The following is a 12,160-nucleotide window of genomic DNA, read 5'->3' as shown; positions in this document are numbered from 1 at the left end:
TAGCAGTGCTTTGCCGGAACAGGCAGGGGAAGTATATATATGGAGAAGTGGACCAAGGATTTCCTGGCAGCGATTCGAAGCCACCATCTTCAACAGACTACTAGAACACTCTTACCCTTTCAGATACTAATCTTCGCATTTACAAATCAAACCATTTAACTTTCACCAAGTCCACGCCACACGTAAGTAGACTGTTACAAGGTATAGTGAGATAGCATGGCCTAGTGTGTTTTTGACATGTTTGCACATAGCGACGGCAGAAGGCCCACCGCCTGCCTAGACAAGACAGAGACAGTTCGGGCGGTGAGCAAGAAGGTCTCCCTGTCTCTCTCCCTGTCTTTCCGTCTCAACGGCCTTTCCAAGGCACGCATCCCGACCGCAGCAGGATGCGGACCGAATCAAGCCCAACCAACCACTCCTCGTCTAGCATGGCTCGCACTGAATTTCCCCCTGCAAGTGTGATATCATACATACGAAAATGAATGCGACCGTCAAATGCGACCGTTGCGACCGTCGACCCTGACGTAATGTGCCCAGAAGAACGGATTCACTACGGGCATGGAACTGTGTATTCAAATCCTTTTCAATATGGATGACGTCCCCATGCAGTCATGTCGCTATCGGTCTATCCTCTTGGCTTCATCTTGATGGCATAAAAGCGAAGATGCTCGAGGTTACGGACAATGGAAGGAAGAACACTTCTCCACGCCAAAGACCACTCAACGCGAAGAGACGATTGAAACCATTCTACGCCGAAGCCCAGCGGAGATTTCACACCCACCATGAGCGACCAGATTCCCCGCACCATGCGGGCTGCGGCCGTCAAGGACTTCAATAAAGGTTACGATGTCCGCGATGTGGACGTCCCCGCCGACCTGGGACCGAACGACGTTCTGGTGAAAATTGCCGCGGCCGGCTACTGTCATACGGACCTGCAAGTCATGCAGGGGGTGTATGCATCCGCAGGGGCCAAACCGGGGCTTGTGGGATCACACGAACCGGCGGGTGAGGTTGTCAAGGCCGGATCAGATGCCGGGAAGTTCGGGATCCACGTCGGTGACCGCGTCGGCTCCATCAACACCTACGGGTTCTGCGGCGATTGCAATGCTTGTAAAAAACAAGGACAGCAGCTCTGCGAGAACCTGGTTGGCATGCTCGGGCTGACCATCAATGGCGGTTTCTCTCAGTACATGAAAGCCGACGCCCGCGTCGTCTCCAGGATCCCAGACTCGATTCCCTTCGACGAAGCGGCACCGCTCTTCTGCGCTGGTGCCACGGTCTACGGCGCGATCCTCGCCTCGGGGGCTAAACCCGGAGAATGGCTGGCCATAGTCGGCATCGGCGGTCTCGGACACCTGGGCGTCCAGTACGCCAAAGCGCGAGGCTGCAAAGTCATCGCGATTGACAACCGAAGGGAAGGCATCGACACAGCCCAAGCGGTCCCCTTGCATCTGAAACCGGACAAGACGTTCCTGGTGGACTCGCAGGAAGCCGGGCAACATGCCATCGAAGAGCTTCAGTCCTCGTTCTACGACACCAACCCTGGAGTGGACCGAGTGGTCATTAACGCCGAAGCCCGGGAGCTTGTCAAATTCTCTCAACAAAATCTCCGGAAGGGTGGCACTTTGGTGGACGTCGGATTACCGTCAAACACGACCTTGGAGGTGGATCCATTTGCTTTGAGCTTCAAGGAGCAGACGGTACGGGGGCGATTGATCTGTACCCCCGAGCAGTGTCAGGACATGATTAACTTGCATGCCAAGAACGGATGCAAGACCCATATCGAACGGACTTATGGTGTGGAGCAGATAAACGACATGTATGATCATTACCAGCGCAAGGATCTGAGGGGGCGGCTCTGCATGGTGTTCTAGGATGGAGTTTCATCCAGGCCTTGTAGTGACGCGTGTGTGGTGATTGCCGCGTTGTTGGGAGAAGGGAAGGGCGAGAGTAGGTGGGGACGGCGTTCAGAGCAGGTAGATGTGCCGTGTTTGATGAAAGGTCCGGTGTCTTCGAATCCGTTTATCTTGGTAGCTATGGAGTATGATCCGATGTTTGCCACGTTTGCTCACAGTACCACATCCGGCTTAGTGTAGTTCTGTCCGGAATGGGACAGGTGCTGCCTAAAGTCTGAGGCAGCACCAGCCTTCCCTGCCTTCCTGGGGGAGTCCCCAGCAATCTACCTTGTAGGACAGAGAATTATCCCGACAGTCACACGTCCAATGACCCCGTGGATTATATTTGGCACGGAAGCGTAACACAGGGTGATCCGTCGGCTTTGTCCTGCCTCATACGGATCCCAGCGTGTGTGACAACGCCCTCAGCTCCTGCCATGGGGCGTGCGCAATAAGTCTAGCCACTGAGACTGCATTGGCAACACATCTGATCATGCGTCGGATCGCTGCAAGATGTGGGCGACATGGTTATATGGATGTCCATCTAACCTGGATGTAGGGACAAAGCATAGACCGTACGATGGAAGCGTCAGCTGAATGTAGAATTTCATGCGTCTCGGAACATTATAGCTGTCTTACGCCTGAATAGCTTTCCTACATGGGAGTGATGTCGGAATTGAGTGCTTCGCATATGGCATACAAGCTTGTTCTCGGGATCATTTGGGATAGCTTGCACCAGTTGACGAAGTGAGGAGGATGTGGACATACATGCCAACTAGGATGGAGCAGATAGCCTAAATCTGATCCCCAAAGTTCTGGCTACACGAGTTTGAAAGGCTTTTCGACAAGAAAGCAAGAAGAAGTTCCTTTCCATCAAGTGCTTCAAGCTTTCAACAATCCAACATCTGTGTTTGAAAACGTTCCGGCATGATATGCTGTGGAAGCTCGCATGCATACTATCGCATCTTGAAGGCGACTTTAGACGGCACAAAGTTGGACAATCTTGGTTGCACGACCGTAGAAGGTAGTACATTAACTCATGGATGAGGAAGGCATAAATACTGGCACTCATGGCAGAGAGTCTGACGGCTCCGGGGGAAGAGCTCATTATCCACAACACCTGCTCGGCATACTGTCCGGCGTGCTCAGCACTATGGAGTCATGATATGATTATTCCGGGAGAGGCTTTTGCGTGCCATGGGATCACTCTTCAACATACATTAATGTTTCCAAAGAAATGATTATACCACGCGATGGAGATTGAACCTGGCCGAACCAGAAAAGGTAGATGTTTAGGCTCGGGAAATCTTCACTCCCCACTCAACCAATTAACAATTCATGATCAACTAGGACTTGACCGGACAAGGCCAAGGATGGCTACCAAGACTTGCCGACTCTCCGGCCGTAAACGATTACATACTCCAAGCCCACCAGATGACGGGGTTGTCAAGAGCCCGAACAATCCTAGTTGGCCCATGGATTGGGTTGCAGGAGAGAGGTCGCCTCAGCTTATGATTCCATTCACGGAGGGATGATACCCAAGGTTGAGCCTGGTGGAAAGACCTACACCGTGTTGCGGCCGATTCGAGATCCTAATTAACTAATTGTCTGCTAAGGGAAAGTACAGCCGTGACCATATCAATAGACAGGTAAATTAGAGCGACGGAAGAGGATGAGTCTCAAAATTGTCCAGAAAAACGCGAGGAGGCGCCTGCGTCCGTCACTTTCGGAGAAGTGAACTTGGAAAAGCAGGTGAGACTGAGTTACCTGGCCGAGACCAATGCCTGCCAATGTGTCGAATCGATGTTCATCAGCTGATGGGCTGTTGGATCTCACAACAGAGATATGTTCTTTGCGTCGCCTCCATAAATGTGGAACACCGGTCCAGCCGAGAGAGGGAAGTTTGCACAAGTGCTTTCAAGCTGCAGGCGACAGGTCGTATGAGGGAAGCGATTGGTATTCTGATAGACGGTGGTTAAGATGGTAACGCGAGCAGGATTATCAACCCTACATCTCAGACCGCAATTTTGTGAGACATGCAGCTGATTCCAATTCCATCACAGAGAAGTGCCAACATCACTCACGGAGATATGTATAGCAGGGCTGATGCAGCCCGAGGCCTTAACCGAAGGGAACTATACAGAGACATGGTGATAGGCCAAAACGCCGAGGGAGGTAAACGCCGATTGGAAGTCGTGACAGCATCGGACTGGGAACTGGCAAGAGTACCTCTCGAATACGACGCCGGCTTTGGGATTCGAGGCGTGGGACCAGCCCAACACGAGAATTAGATGCTGAGCTGCGCCCCACGGCGTCCACATGTCAGATTCCGTGGTCTTCCCACGGCATTGTACTCCCACCGTATTGAGGAACTTCAGAGTACTGGAACGAAGGGCATTTCGACGCAAGCAGGCTGAAAGGGCTGCTGACGGGATGCCTGGTTGCTCAGTACGTATGCGTCTCTCGTCTCCGAGTCGGTGAAGACATTTCTCTCGTCGGACTGTCGGCGGATACGAATAGTAGCCTTCGGGTACCGAATAAACGATAGAGCAGGTCAGTCGGAGAATATCGATCTAAACAGGCTCCAGGCATCTGCTGCAGTCGGTTCGACATCTCTGCCATACTGTCGGAGTATGACTGTAGGTGCATCGCCAAGGAACTTTCGACTGCGGGCAAGCCTCAGCGGACACGAACTCCAGACATCGAGATCCTTGGTTTACGACTGCATGTCTCAGAGGAAAGAGTGGCTCCACCTACCGTCAACAAGGCTTCCCAATGTTTGACATGGCAAGGCGGGCTAAGGGGCTGAGTATAGATGCCCACGGCAGTGTGAGGACCAGAGGATGGCAGCTCCAAGAATAGCCAGGCCAGAGAGGCCGCAGGAGGCATAGACAGGAATTCCGTCCCTCAATGACAGCAGGAAAGGGTATAAATACAGCCCATACGCTCCTCGTTGGAATGCACTAACTATCCATCAGTTTTATCGCAGCAATTCCAAGTCTACAAGCAATCTTCTTCAGATTTTGAATCTCCAATCCATACTCTGTTTCTGTTCTCACAGCATCCCTCAGAAACTCCAGCTTCTGCAACCAAAATGAAGTCCTTCACTGCCATCGTCTGCTCCCTCCTTGCGGCCTCCGTCTATGCCGCTCCGCTCGAAGAGCGCGCACCCCAGGTGACCGTCTCTCTGACCAACGATCAGTCCGGAGCCAATGCCGGCGTCCAGTTTGCGGCCGACGGCACCGACAGGAGCATTTTCGCGCTCTACGGCGGCACCCCCGTGGGCGCCGGGGGCACTGTGCTGGCTTCATCAGCGCAGCTCACGGCCTTCCCGCAGACGATCAACTGCGTCATCAGAAACAAAGGCGTTCCCATTGCCACCTTGACCGCGCAGAAAACCTTCGCCGACCTTGACGGCAATCCGAACGCGGCCATTCCTGTGAATCTGAACAACGGCGTGATCAACTGCCGTGCTTAGTGGGAAGCGGCTCGCTCTGGGGTCCGACCATGACAAGACGTGGGCGAGATATCGAAAGTTGTCGGATGAACAAGGAGGACAGCAGGAATGGCTGGTGGTTACGTGCTATTGTTAGGTCAAGTGACAGTTAGATTTTGTGGAGTGCTTAGTTTGTGGCTTTCGTCAATGGAGACTTTACCTTCTCGGATCGTTTGCCTTCAGCTCTAGATCGTAGAGTATGTGAGTTAGTATTATGCCACAATGAATTGACTTTGTGAACATATTTGAGGCACTCGACCACTGCGCCAGGAGAGACAGGCCTCTGTCCCGCGTCAAGACTGCCGGAGACAATGGGGCAGGTCTAGCATGGGGAGGGAGGCTGGCTTGATCTGAACCGTTAAACTCAAACGGTGTTATTAATAGAGCTCCAAGCACAGATCGGGCCCAAAATGTGGGACAAAGAGACCAAATAAAGAAATGGCATCCCCGCAAAACAGGTCGAGGTCGGAGAGCCCAGACTTCGCCATGTGTGGACGGGACGATCATGCAGGTGGCTGCCATGACCATCGCCAGAAGCCAACTTGCGTGAAGGACCAAAGGCATTGGCGTCTCATCTTCGGCCATATCGGATTTCGGGCATCCGATACGGGATTTCGAGGGCATTAGGCTGCTTCTGACGTGACGCATTACGGACTGGTCGAGTCGCAAGGTGGATAAGCTGCAGCACCCGCGGGGAACGATGAATTGCCACTCGTTGAATCTCGGATGGAAGGGTGATCCATTGGTGATTGATCTGGACCAAGCATCAAGCCGTCTGGAGGGATTGGTTACCGCAGAGCGGGCGTCGCTGGTATACGAGCTGAGCTGCCCATGGCTTGAGAGTCACACCGATGTGGTGCCCGTGGGATAGGGTGGCAAAGTACACCACAGGGATGAAGAGGGTGGGATGGGTGAATGAGTGAGTTGTGGTGGTGGTGGTAATGATGATGGTGATAGCAGGGAAGAAGGCGAGAGAAGATGAGTGATGCCTTGCATTTCTGGCAGCAGCAGTCTCGATCGGGTGGGCCATGTGACCGGTCCCGTGATCTTGTGGCCTGAGGCACTCCATGGTGGGAGTAGAGACGGACTACGATAACATGTGGTATTCTTCTTATGAATGACTTCTATCATGGAACATAAGAAGCCTTCAGAGACTCCCTTCCTCCCATATGATGAGGTCGATGGGTCCTGCGGCCGTACTACTATCCACTACCCAAGTCGATCAGGGCTCCCTACAACGATTACCTATTGGCGCTGTTCGGATTCCTGCCCGGTCTCCTCGCCTTCGCCGTCAATGGCTCCTCTTTCGAGTCCTGCGGGTTGGAATGGCTCATCTTGCCGAACAGTGCCTCCATGAACGCGTCAGACTCGGTGGCATAGTGGCAGCGCGCGCGGATAGCGGCGCCGTATCGATAGAACAGGAAGGGCATGGGCACGCAGGCGACGGCTAGGAAGGCGGGGATGGACGACGCCCAGTGGTTGCCCATATCGCCATACATATAGTTGGTGAATAACGGGAAAACGGCGCCGAAAACGGAGCGCAGGCCGCATAGATGGTATAGGCGTCGATCAGATAGTTCAGCACGGGCAGGAAGACCATCACCATGCCGTAGCCGAAGGGCACCCCGGCGGCGATAGAGGCCCTATAGTGGGCCGACGGCGAGTGCGTCCAGGAAAACCAGAAAAGCCCGGCTGGCAGCGCGATGGCGGCGATGAAGGAGTCCGGCAGGAGCGCCTCCGGGGGAACACGCCCTTGGATCGCGAGACACTTCGCCTTATACCCAAAGTACATGAGGAAGGTGACCACGGCCGCAAACAGATTGCCCACTAGGATACCCACAAAGGCCAAACTGCCAATGCCTTCGCTCCAGCCGCGGCCCCGCTGGTAGACGATCGGATAGGCGGCAAATAGTAGGTATAGTCTGAACGTCAGTGCTTTGTTAGCCAATGCCCGGCAGACTGAAGAGGGCATGAGGGTGATACGTACATTCCGTAGATGATGGACAGATAGACGGACAGCAGCAGCACGATGAGCTGGCGAATCAGTAGAACCCAGGGTCGCGAGAGGGTGGTTTTCAGCACGGCCCCGGCCGATTTCTTGCCCTGGTCCACATCGACCTTGCTGCGATAGAGCTTGCCCGTGATCTAGGCTAGGCGCGCGGCGCGCTTGCGCAGCAGCCCGGGGCGTAGGTTTCGGGCAGCGTCAGGATGATGATGATTCAGAGCAAGCCCAAGAAGGCGGCCAGCAGACCCTCGACCCAGCGCCATCCGGCTGTCTCGGACAGGAACCCGCCGATTATGGCCCCAACGTCGGTCCGAGGAAGGGTGCAGCGCAGTACAAGCCGCTCGCCAGTCCGCGACTGATGGCCGGAAAACAGTCGGCAATCGCGCCGCCGGCGAAGAAGCGCAGGATGATAAGGGTCCAGGTATTCTGCGAGCCCGCGGAGCCGGCTGTGCACGCGGTGAGACCGAAGGAACTGGCGATGAAGATATATCGACGACCGTAAATCTCGCTGAGAGGCGTCCAGATCAGTGGGCCGACGGCAAACCCGATCACGAACAGCGAGATGCCGAGGATGGCTACCTCGCTCACGCGAAAGTCGGTCACCACCTCGACGATGCCACCAGTGTAGGCGGATGAGACGAGGGCGACGGCCATAGTGGCGATGCCCACAAGGAAGGTGATCAGCCATCTGGCCACGGCCGAGTACTTCATGGGAACGCGCGGATCGGTTCCCAGCCAATTGATCACGAAGGGATCCTCGTCGGTGCCGGCGCCCTGGTAGGTATGATCGATCACCGGCTGCGTAAGGGCGCCTTGATCAAAGATAAGTCGCCAAAGAGGCGTCTTGGTCGACTGCGGCACTTCGCCCGTCATTCTGGCAATGGAACTTGCTTCTGCAGTCGATTACCTTCAGAGGGGACAAGCGAATAATTGAGAGCTCATGGAGGGATGGGGACAATCGAACGGCATAAAAAAGTTCCCATGGCGGTACACTGTAGGTAATCATAGTATCATTGGGATCTGGAAGAAAATTTTCAGGGTAGCTCGGTGCATCCCCGAGAGCTGGTCCCTACTCTCTAGTGCCGGAGAAGTAACTACGGGTTGGAAATCGGCGAACGTCGACCCTTACCGAGCATTAGTGACTTGACCCTCAGGCCACAGACTGCAGCCGAGATCGACCGCAGCAGTGAGCAGACATGACTCGCTGTCACTACTCCGTAGATGTTCTCGTGATTATTATTATTGGCAGATGCGAGGTGGACTCAGGGCCCGTCGCGGCAGAGAGTCAGAAGCCCTATGCAAGCCCTAACTGTTCGCCACCGGTGGAGCCGCAGATCTGACGCTAAAAGTGCCTTAAAACCTTGAGATGGGCCCGACCCACCTGAACTAAGACAGCAATGCTATGATCTGGTTCCTTAGGGTCGCCAATGAACTACCGCGCCGGGGTGATGGCGACGTGGACCACCTCAACCCAATCTGAGATCTGGAAAAGGCCTCCACCGAGGGTGACATCACGGGCAGACCAGCTCTCAGGCTCTCAATTACAGCCTCAGGTGTACTGCCAATGTCGATTACCGCTCCACGGCCCTCAGGAAGCGGTGGGATCGCCAATGACGCCAGGCATTACCGCTGCCCGAAGGAGAAAGTGGGAAATGACCTGGCTCTCTCGCCACGCACGGCAGGTGACGTGTCGTAAGTGACATGGGCTGCTCGCAGGCAAGACGCTGTTGAAAAAGGGCGAAAGGGCGTAAAAGCTGCAGGGCCCAAGAACGAAGAGGCACAATACCAAGCGCGTCCAAGGTCCTATTGTCTCACCGCAGGAACGAACACTTTATATCGTCGCCGTCTCCCAGTCTGCCATGAGTTCGACACTGGCTGCCGCCGTGGCAGCGTCCTTAGTTTTATATGTTCGTTGTCAGACTCTTTGCCCTGTTGATACTATGTTTTGGGCCTGATATACTGACCAGCGTGGGTCCCAGAGCATTGCATTGGTTATCTATCGCCTGGTCTTCCATCCCCTCTCGAAATACCCCGGACCTCGATTAGCGGCCATCTCGAACTGGTATGCAGCATTTTTCGCCTGGCGCAGGGACCTTCATCTCCGCATACGCAGCTGGCATGAGTCATATGGTAAGGGTCGATCCACGGGCGCGACGAGGCCTGTCGCAACGCTGACGACGCGCAGGCGATTTCATGCGATTCGGACCCAACTCGGTCAGCTTCAATACCCACACCGGCATGGGCGTCATCTACGGCGCCCATGCCAACGTGCACAAGGCTGAGGGATACGCCTCGATGAGCGCTAGCCGGCGCACGCCCAACACCATCACGGCCGTGGATAAGACGGTTCACGGCTTCAAACGGCGCATCATGGGCCAGGTCTTCTCCGACTCGGGGCTGCGATCCGTACAAGACCGTTTCCTGATGAACATCCGCGATTTTACCGGTTTGCTGTGCTACGACGACCGACCCGGCGGTCCCGACAACGGCAACAAAGACGGCGGTTGGGGGCCGACAAAGGATATGGGTCAGATCTGCGGCTGGCTAGCATTTGATATCATCAGCGGCCTCTGCTATGACGAGGACTTTCACATGTTGCACTCGCCCGATCTGCGCTGGTTTCCGTCCGTCATCCAAAAGATCGGGCAGCGGACCATGATGGTACGAGTCTAATAATTCGGCATCGCCCTCCCTTCCCATCTCATCTTCTACTCTCTTAATCCCCTGTCAAAATAGCTGACCGTGTGTGCAGTGCATCGTACAACCCAAGGTGTTTGACTGGAAGATTGACCGCGTTCTCCTGGCGACACAATATCGCGAAATGCTGGAGGCCGGCAGTTGGATTAGGCGGCGCGCAGTGACTCGCGCGCGTCTGGGCAACGAAATCAAACAGAAAGACCTTTTCTACACGATGATGAACGCGACGGATCCGAAGACAGGCCAGACTTTTACCCAGAAAGACCTGTGGCTGGAGTCGATGCTTTTGTTGACGGCCGGTATGTCCTGAGCTCTACCACCTTCTCCGGTCACTCCTACACGTGAATCTGATACCATGGCTTCGCAGGCTCTGACACCACGTCCACGGCCATGAGTGCCGTGTTCTTCTACCTAACTCACCATCCGGACGCGCGGGCGCGACTGACGCAGGAAATACGCACTACGTTCACCAACGAGGAGGAAATCTGTATGGGGTCGCAACTGAACAGTTGCGAGTTTTTGCGCGCCTGCGTGAACGAGACTATGCGACTGATCCCCTCAGTCTCGGGGGTGCCGCCTCGTAAGGTGCAGGCCGGTGGCATTACCGTAGATGGCGAGTATATCCCGGCCGGCATGACGGTGGGCACTTCCATCTACACCATTCAGCGCAATCCGTGCTATTTTTTTGCCCCGGACGAATTTCACCCAGAGCGCTGGATCGTAGAACCGGACGCCGGTATTGACCAGGAAAGCATCAAAAAGGTCTGGCAAGCCTTCTGCCCCTTTGGCATCGGCCCACGCTCTTGTGTTGGCTGGCGTCTGGCCTGGATCGAGCTCAATATCGCTGTGGCGTGTGCTATCTTTCTCTACGACATGCGCCTGGCACCTGATGCGCCTTGCTGCGGTGGGAATTTGACAGGATGTGACTACGGCTTCAAGGGTTGGATGGCCTCTGCCGTCGAGGGGCCATTGGTGCAGTTCCGGCCGCGCCACTCTTGACCAAGCTTTTTATTTATTATTTCCCCCCCCCTTTTCTTTCTTTCTTTCTTTCTTTTTTGTAATCTCTAGACTATGGCATCAGTTAATGATAATACCTTTCTTCCTTACCTTCTGCGAAGCGAGGCACGGAGCCTAGCAGTTATCGTTATCGGGGGTGGCCTGCGAATAAATTTGAGCCCGTGTTTAGACTACAGAGCGAGCGAAGTCTTGAGTTTGGGAGAGTAGAAAAGCTCCTTCATCCCTCTGTATAAGTATAAATCGATATAAGCCTCTTTTTATCTAACCGGGACCCATGGCTCGCAGGGAAGCACCTGCAGATGCTGCGCCAGCACTGATCGCTTGCAGTTCAAAGCCTCCAGAGCTTTCCCCTTCTCTCCCGACACAGTATCGACGTGGACCCAGATCTCGTCAAAAGCGTTCATTTCCAGTTTCAAGCTCCCGCACACCAGTTGTAGGTCTAGGTCGATCTGCAGCGTTTGGCTGGCGACGCCGTGGAACACCCCCAGGTGGATGCCGCACACCTCGATCTCGGCCATCGTTTCGAAGGTCAGAATGTCGACCCAGCCGTTCACCTGACGGTCATCGTTAGCTCGATTCGGCTTAGTGAAATAGTCGGTAAAGGTTAGGGGCTGGCAGTACAGTAAAGGCATCGATCGTGACATGGATAGGGCGGCGAGTTTTGTCGCGCATTAGGGAAACCCTCGAGATGATCCCATCGCCCCGGAGCTCTTGGACGCTATACCTGCCTGGCTGCTCATGGTTCGTGGCGAGAAGAAGGCCTATCGGCGATATTTAGCGCTTGATCGTCGTCTAGGCCATGTGCCATTGTCACTATACCGCTATGATGCATGGTGAAAACAAAATGGGGTGATATCTGGCACCAGTGAAGGAAGAGTGGTGTAGGTCATTCGGAGGCGGACTACCCCTTTATATTGTCGCCAAAAATCTTACTGGGCACGTCCTTGCAGCACTAAGAAGTCGGTGAAAGGTGTGAATCTGTGGCCAGCATCGTGTTTACCTCCCGATGGCTCCCGGGGGCGCCATGCAACGCAAGGGACGCTTTACTCG

General features: G+C 54.6%; 8 protein-coding genes across 8 annotated transcripts; 3 read left to right on the top strand and 5 right to left on the bottom strand.

The window, feature by feature from the left end:
- Positions 1-782: 782 nt before the first annotated feature.
- Positions 783-1,874, top strand: LDX57_000017 (zinc-dependent alcohol dehydrogenase; the record flags this gene model as incomplete). Its single annotated transcript, XM_046081661.1, has 1 exon — positions 783-1,874. One exon carries the CDS (start codon positions 783-785, stop codon positions 1,872-1,874), a length of 1,092 nt encoding a protein of 363 aa, XP_045937617.1.
- Positions 1,875-4,989: 3,115 nt separating this feature from the next.
- LDX57_000016 (uncharacterized protein) lies at positions 4,990-5,373 on the top strand (the record flags this gene model as incomplete). The annotated part of the gene is made up of 1 exon (XM_046081660.1): positions 4,990-5,373. The coding sequence occupies one exon, from the start codon at positions 4,990-4,992 to the stop codon at positions 5,371-5,373; it is 384 nt and encodes a 127-aa protein (XP_045937616.1).
- Positions 5,374-6,157: 784 nt separating this feature from the next.
- Positions 6,158-6,421, bottom strand: LDX57_000015 (uncharacterized protein; the record flags this gene model as incomplete). Its single annotated transcript, XM_046081659.1, has 1 exon — positions 6,158-6,421. One exon carries the CDS (start codon positions 6,419-6,421, stop codon positions 6,158-6,160), a length of 264 nt encoding a protein of 87 aa, XP_045937615.1.
- Positions 6,422-6,632: 211 nt separating this feature from the next.
- On the bottom strand, positions 6,633-6,821 carry LDX57_000014 (uncharacterized protein; the record flags this gene model as incomplete). The annotated part of the gene is made up of 1 exon (XM_046081658.1): positions 6,633-6,821. The coding sequence occupies one exon, from the start codon at positions 6,819-6,821 to the stop codon at positions 6,633-6,635; it is 189 nt and encodes a 62-aa protein (XP_045937614.1).
- Positions 6,822-6,838: 17 nt separating this feature from the next.
- Positions 6,839-7,363, bottom strand: LDX57_000013 (uncharacterized protein; the record flags this gene model as incomplete). Its single annotated transcript, XM_046081657.1, has 1 exon — positions 6,839-7,363. The coding sequence occupies one exon, from the start codon at positions 7,361-7,363 to the stop codon at positions 6,839-6,841; it is 525 nt and encodes a 174-aa protein (XP_045937613.1).
- Positions 7,364-7,687: 324 nt separating this feature from the next.
- LDX57_000012 (uncharacterized protein) lies at positions 7,688-8,269 on the bottom strand (the record flags this gene model as incomplete). The annotated part of the gene is made up of 1 exon (XM_046081656.1): positions 7,688-8,269. The coding sequence occupies one exon, from the start codon at positions 8,267-8,269 to the stop codon at positions 7,688-7,690; it is 582 nt and encodes a 193-aa protein (XP_045937612.1).
- A 986-nt stretch (positions 8,270-9,255) lies between these two features.
- On the top strand, positions 9,256-11,092 carry LDX57_000011 (cytochrome P450; the record flags this gene model as incomplete). Its single annotated transcript, XM_046081655.1, has 5 exons — positions 9,256-9,303; positions 9,376-9,526; positions 9,582-10,057; positions 10,149-10,392; positions 10,461-11,092. 5 exons carry the CDS (start codon positions 9,256-9,258, stop codon positions 11,090-11,092), a joined length of 1,551 nt encoding a protein of 516 aa, XP_045937611.1.
- Positions 11,093-11,367: 275 nt separating this feature from the next.
- On the bottom strand, positions 11,368-11,942 carry LDX57_000010 (uncharacterized protein; the record flags this gene model as incomplete). Its single annotated transcript, XM_046081654.1, has 3 exons — positions 11,368-11,664; positions 11,732-11,871; positions 11,930-11,942. The coding sequence occupies 3 exons, from the start codon at positions 11,940-11,942 to the stop codon at positions 11,368-11,370; spliced, it is 450 nt and encodes a 149-aa protein (XP_045937610.1).
- Positions 11,943-12,160: the final 218 nt, after the last annotated feature.

This window comes from Aspergillus melleus, assembly GCF_016097325.1.
Source record: "Aspergillus melleus strain CBS 546.65 chromosome Unknown contig1, whole genome shotgun sequence".
NCBI lineage: Eukaryota > Fungi > Ascomycota > Eurotiomycetes > Eurotiales > Aspergillaceae > Aspergillus > Aspergillus melleus.
This window is presented reverse-complemented; position numbering and strand designations above follow the sequence as displayed.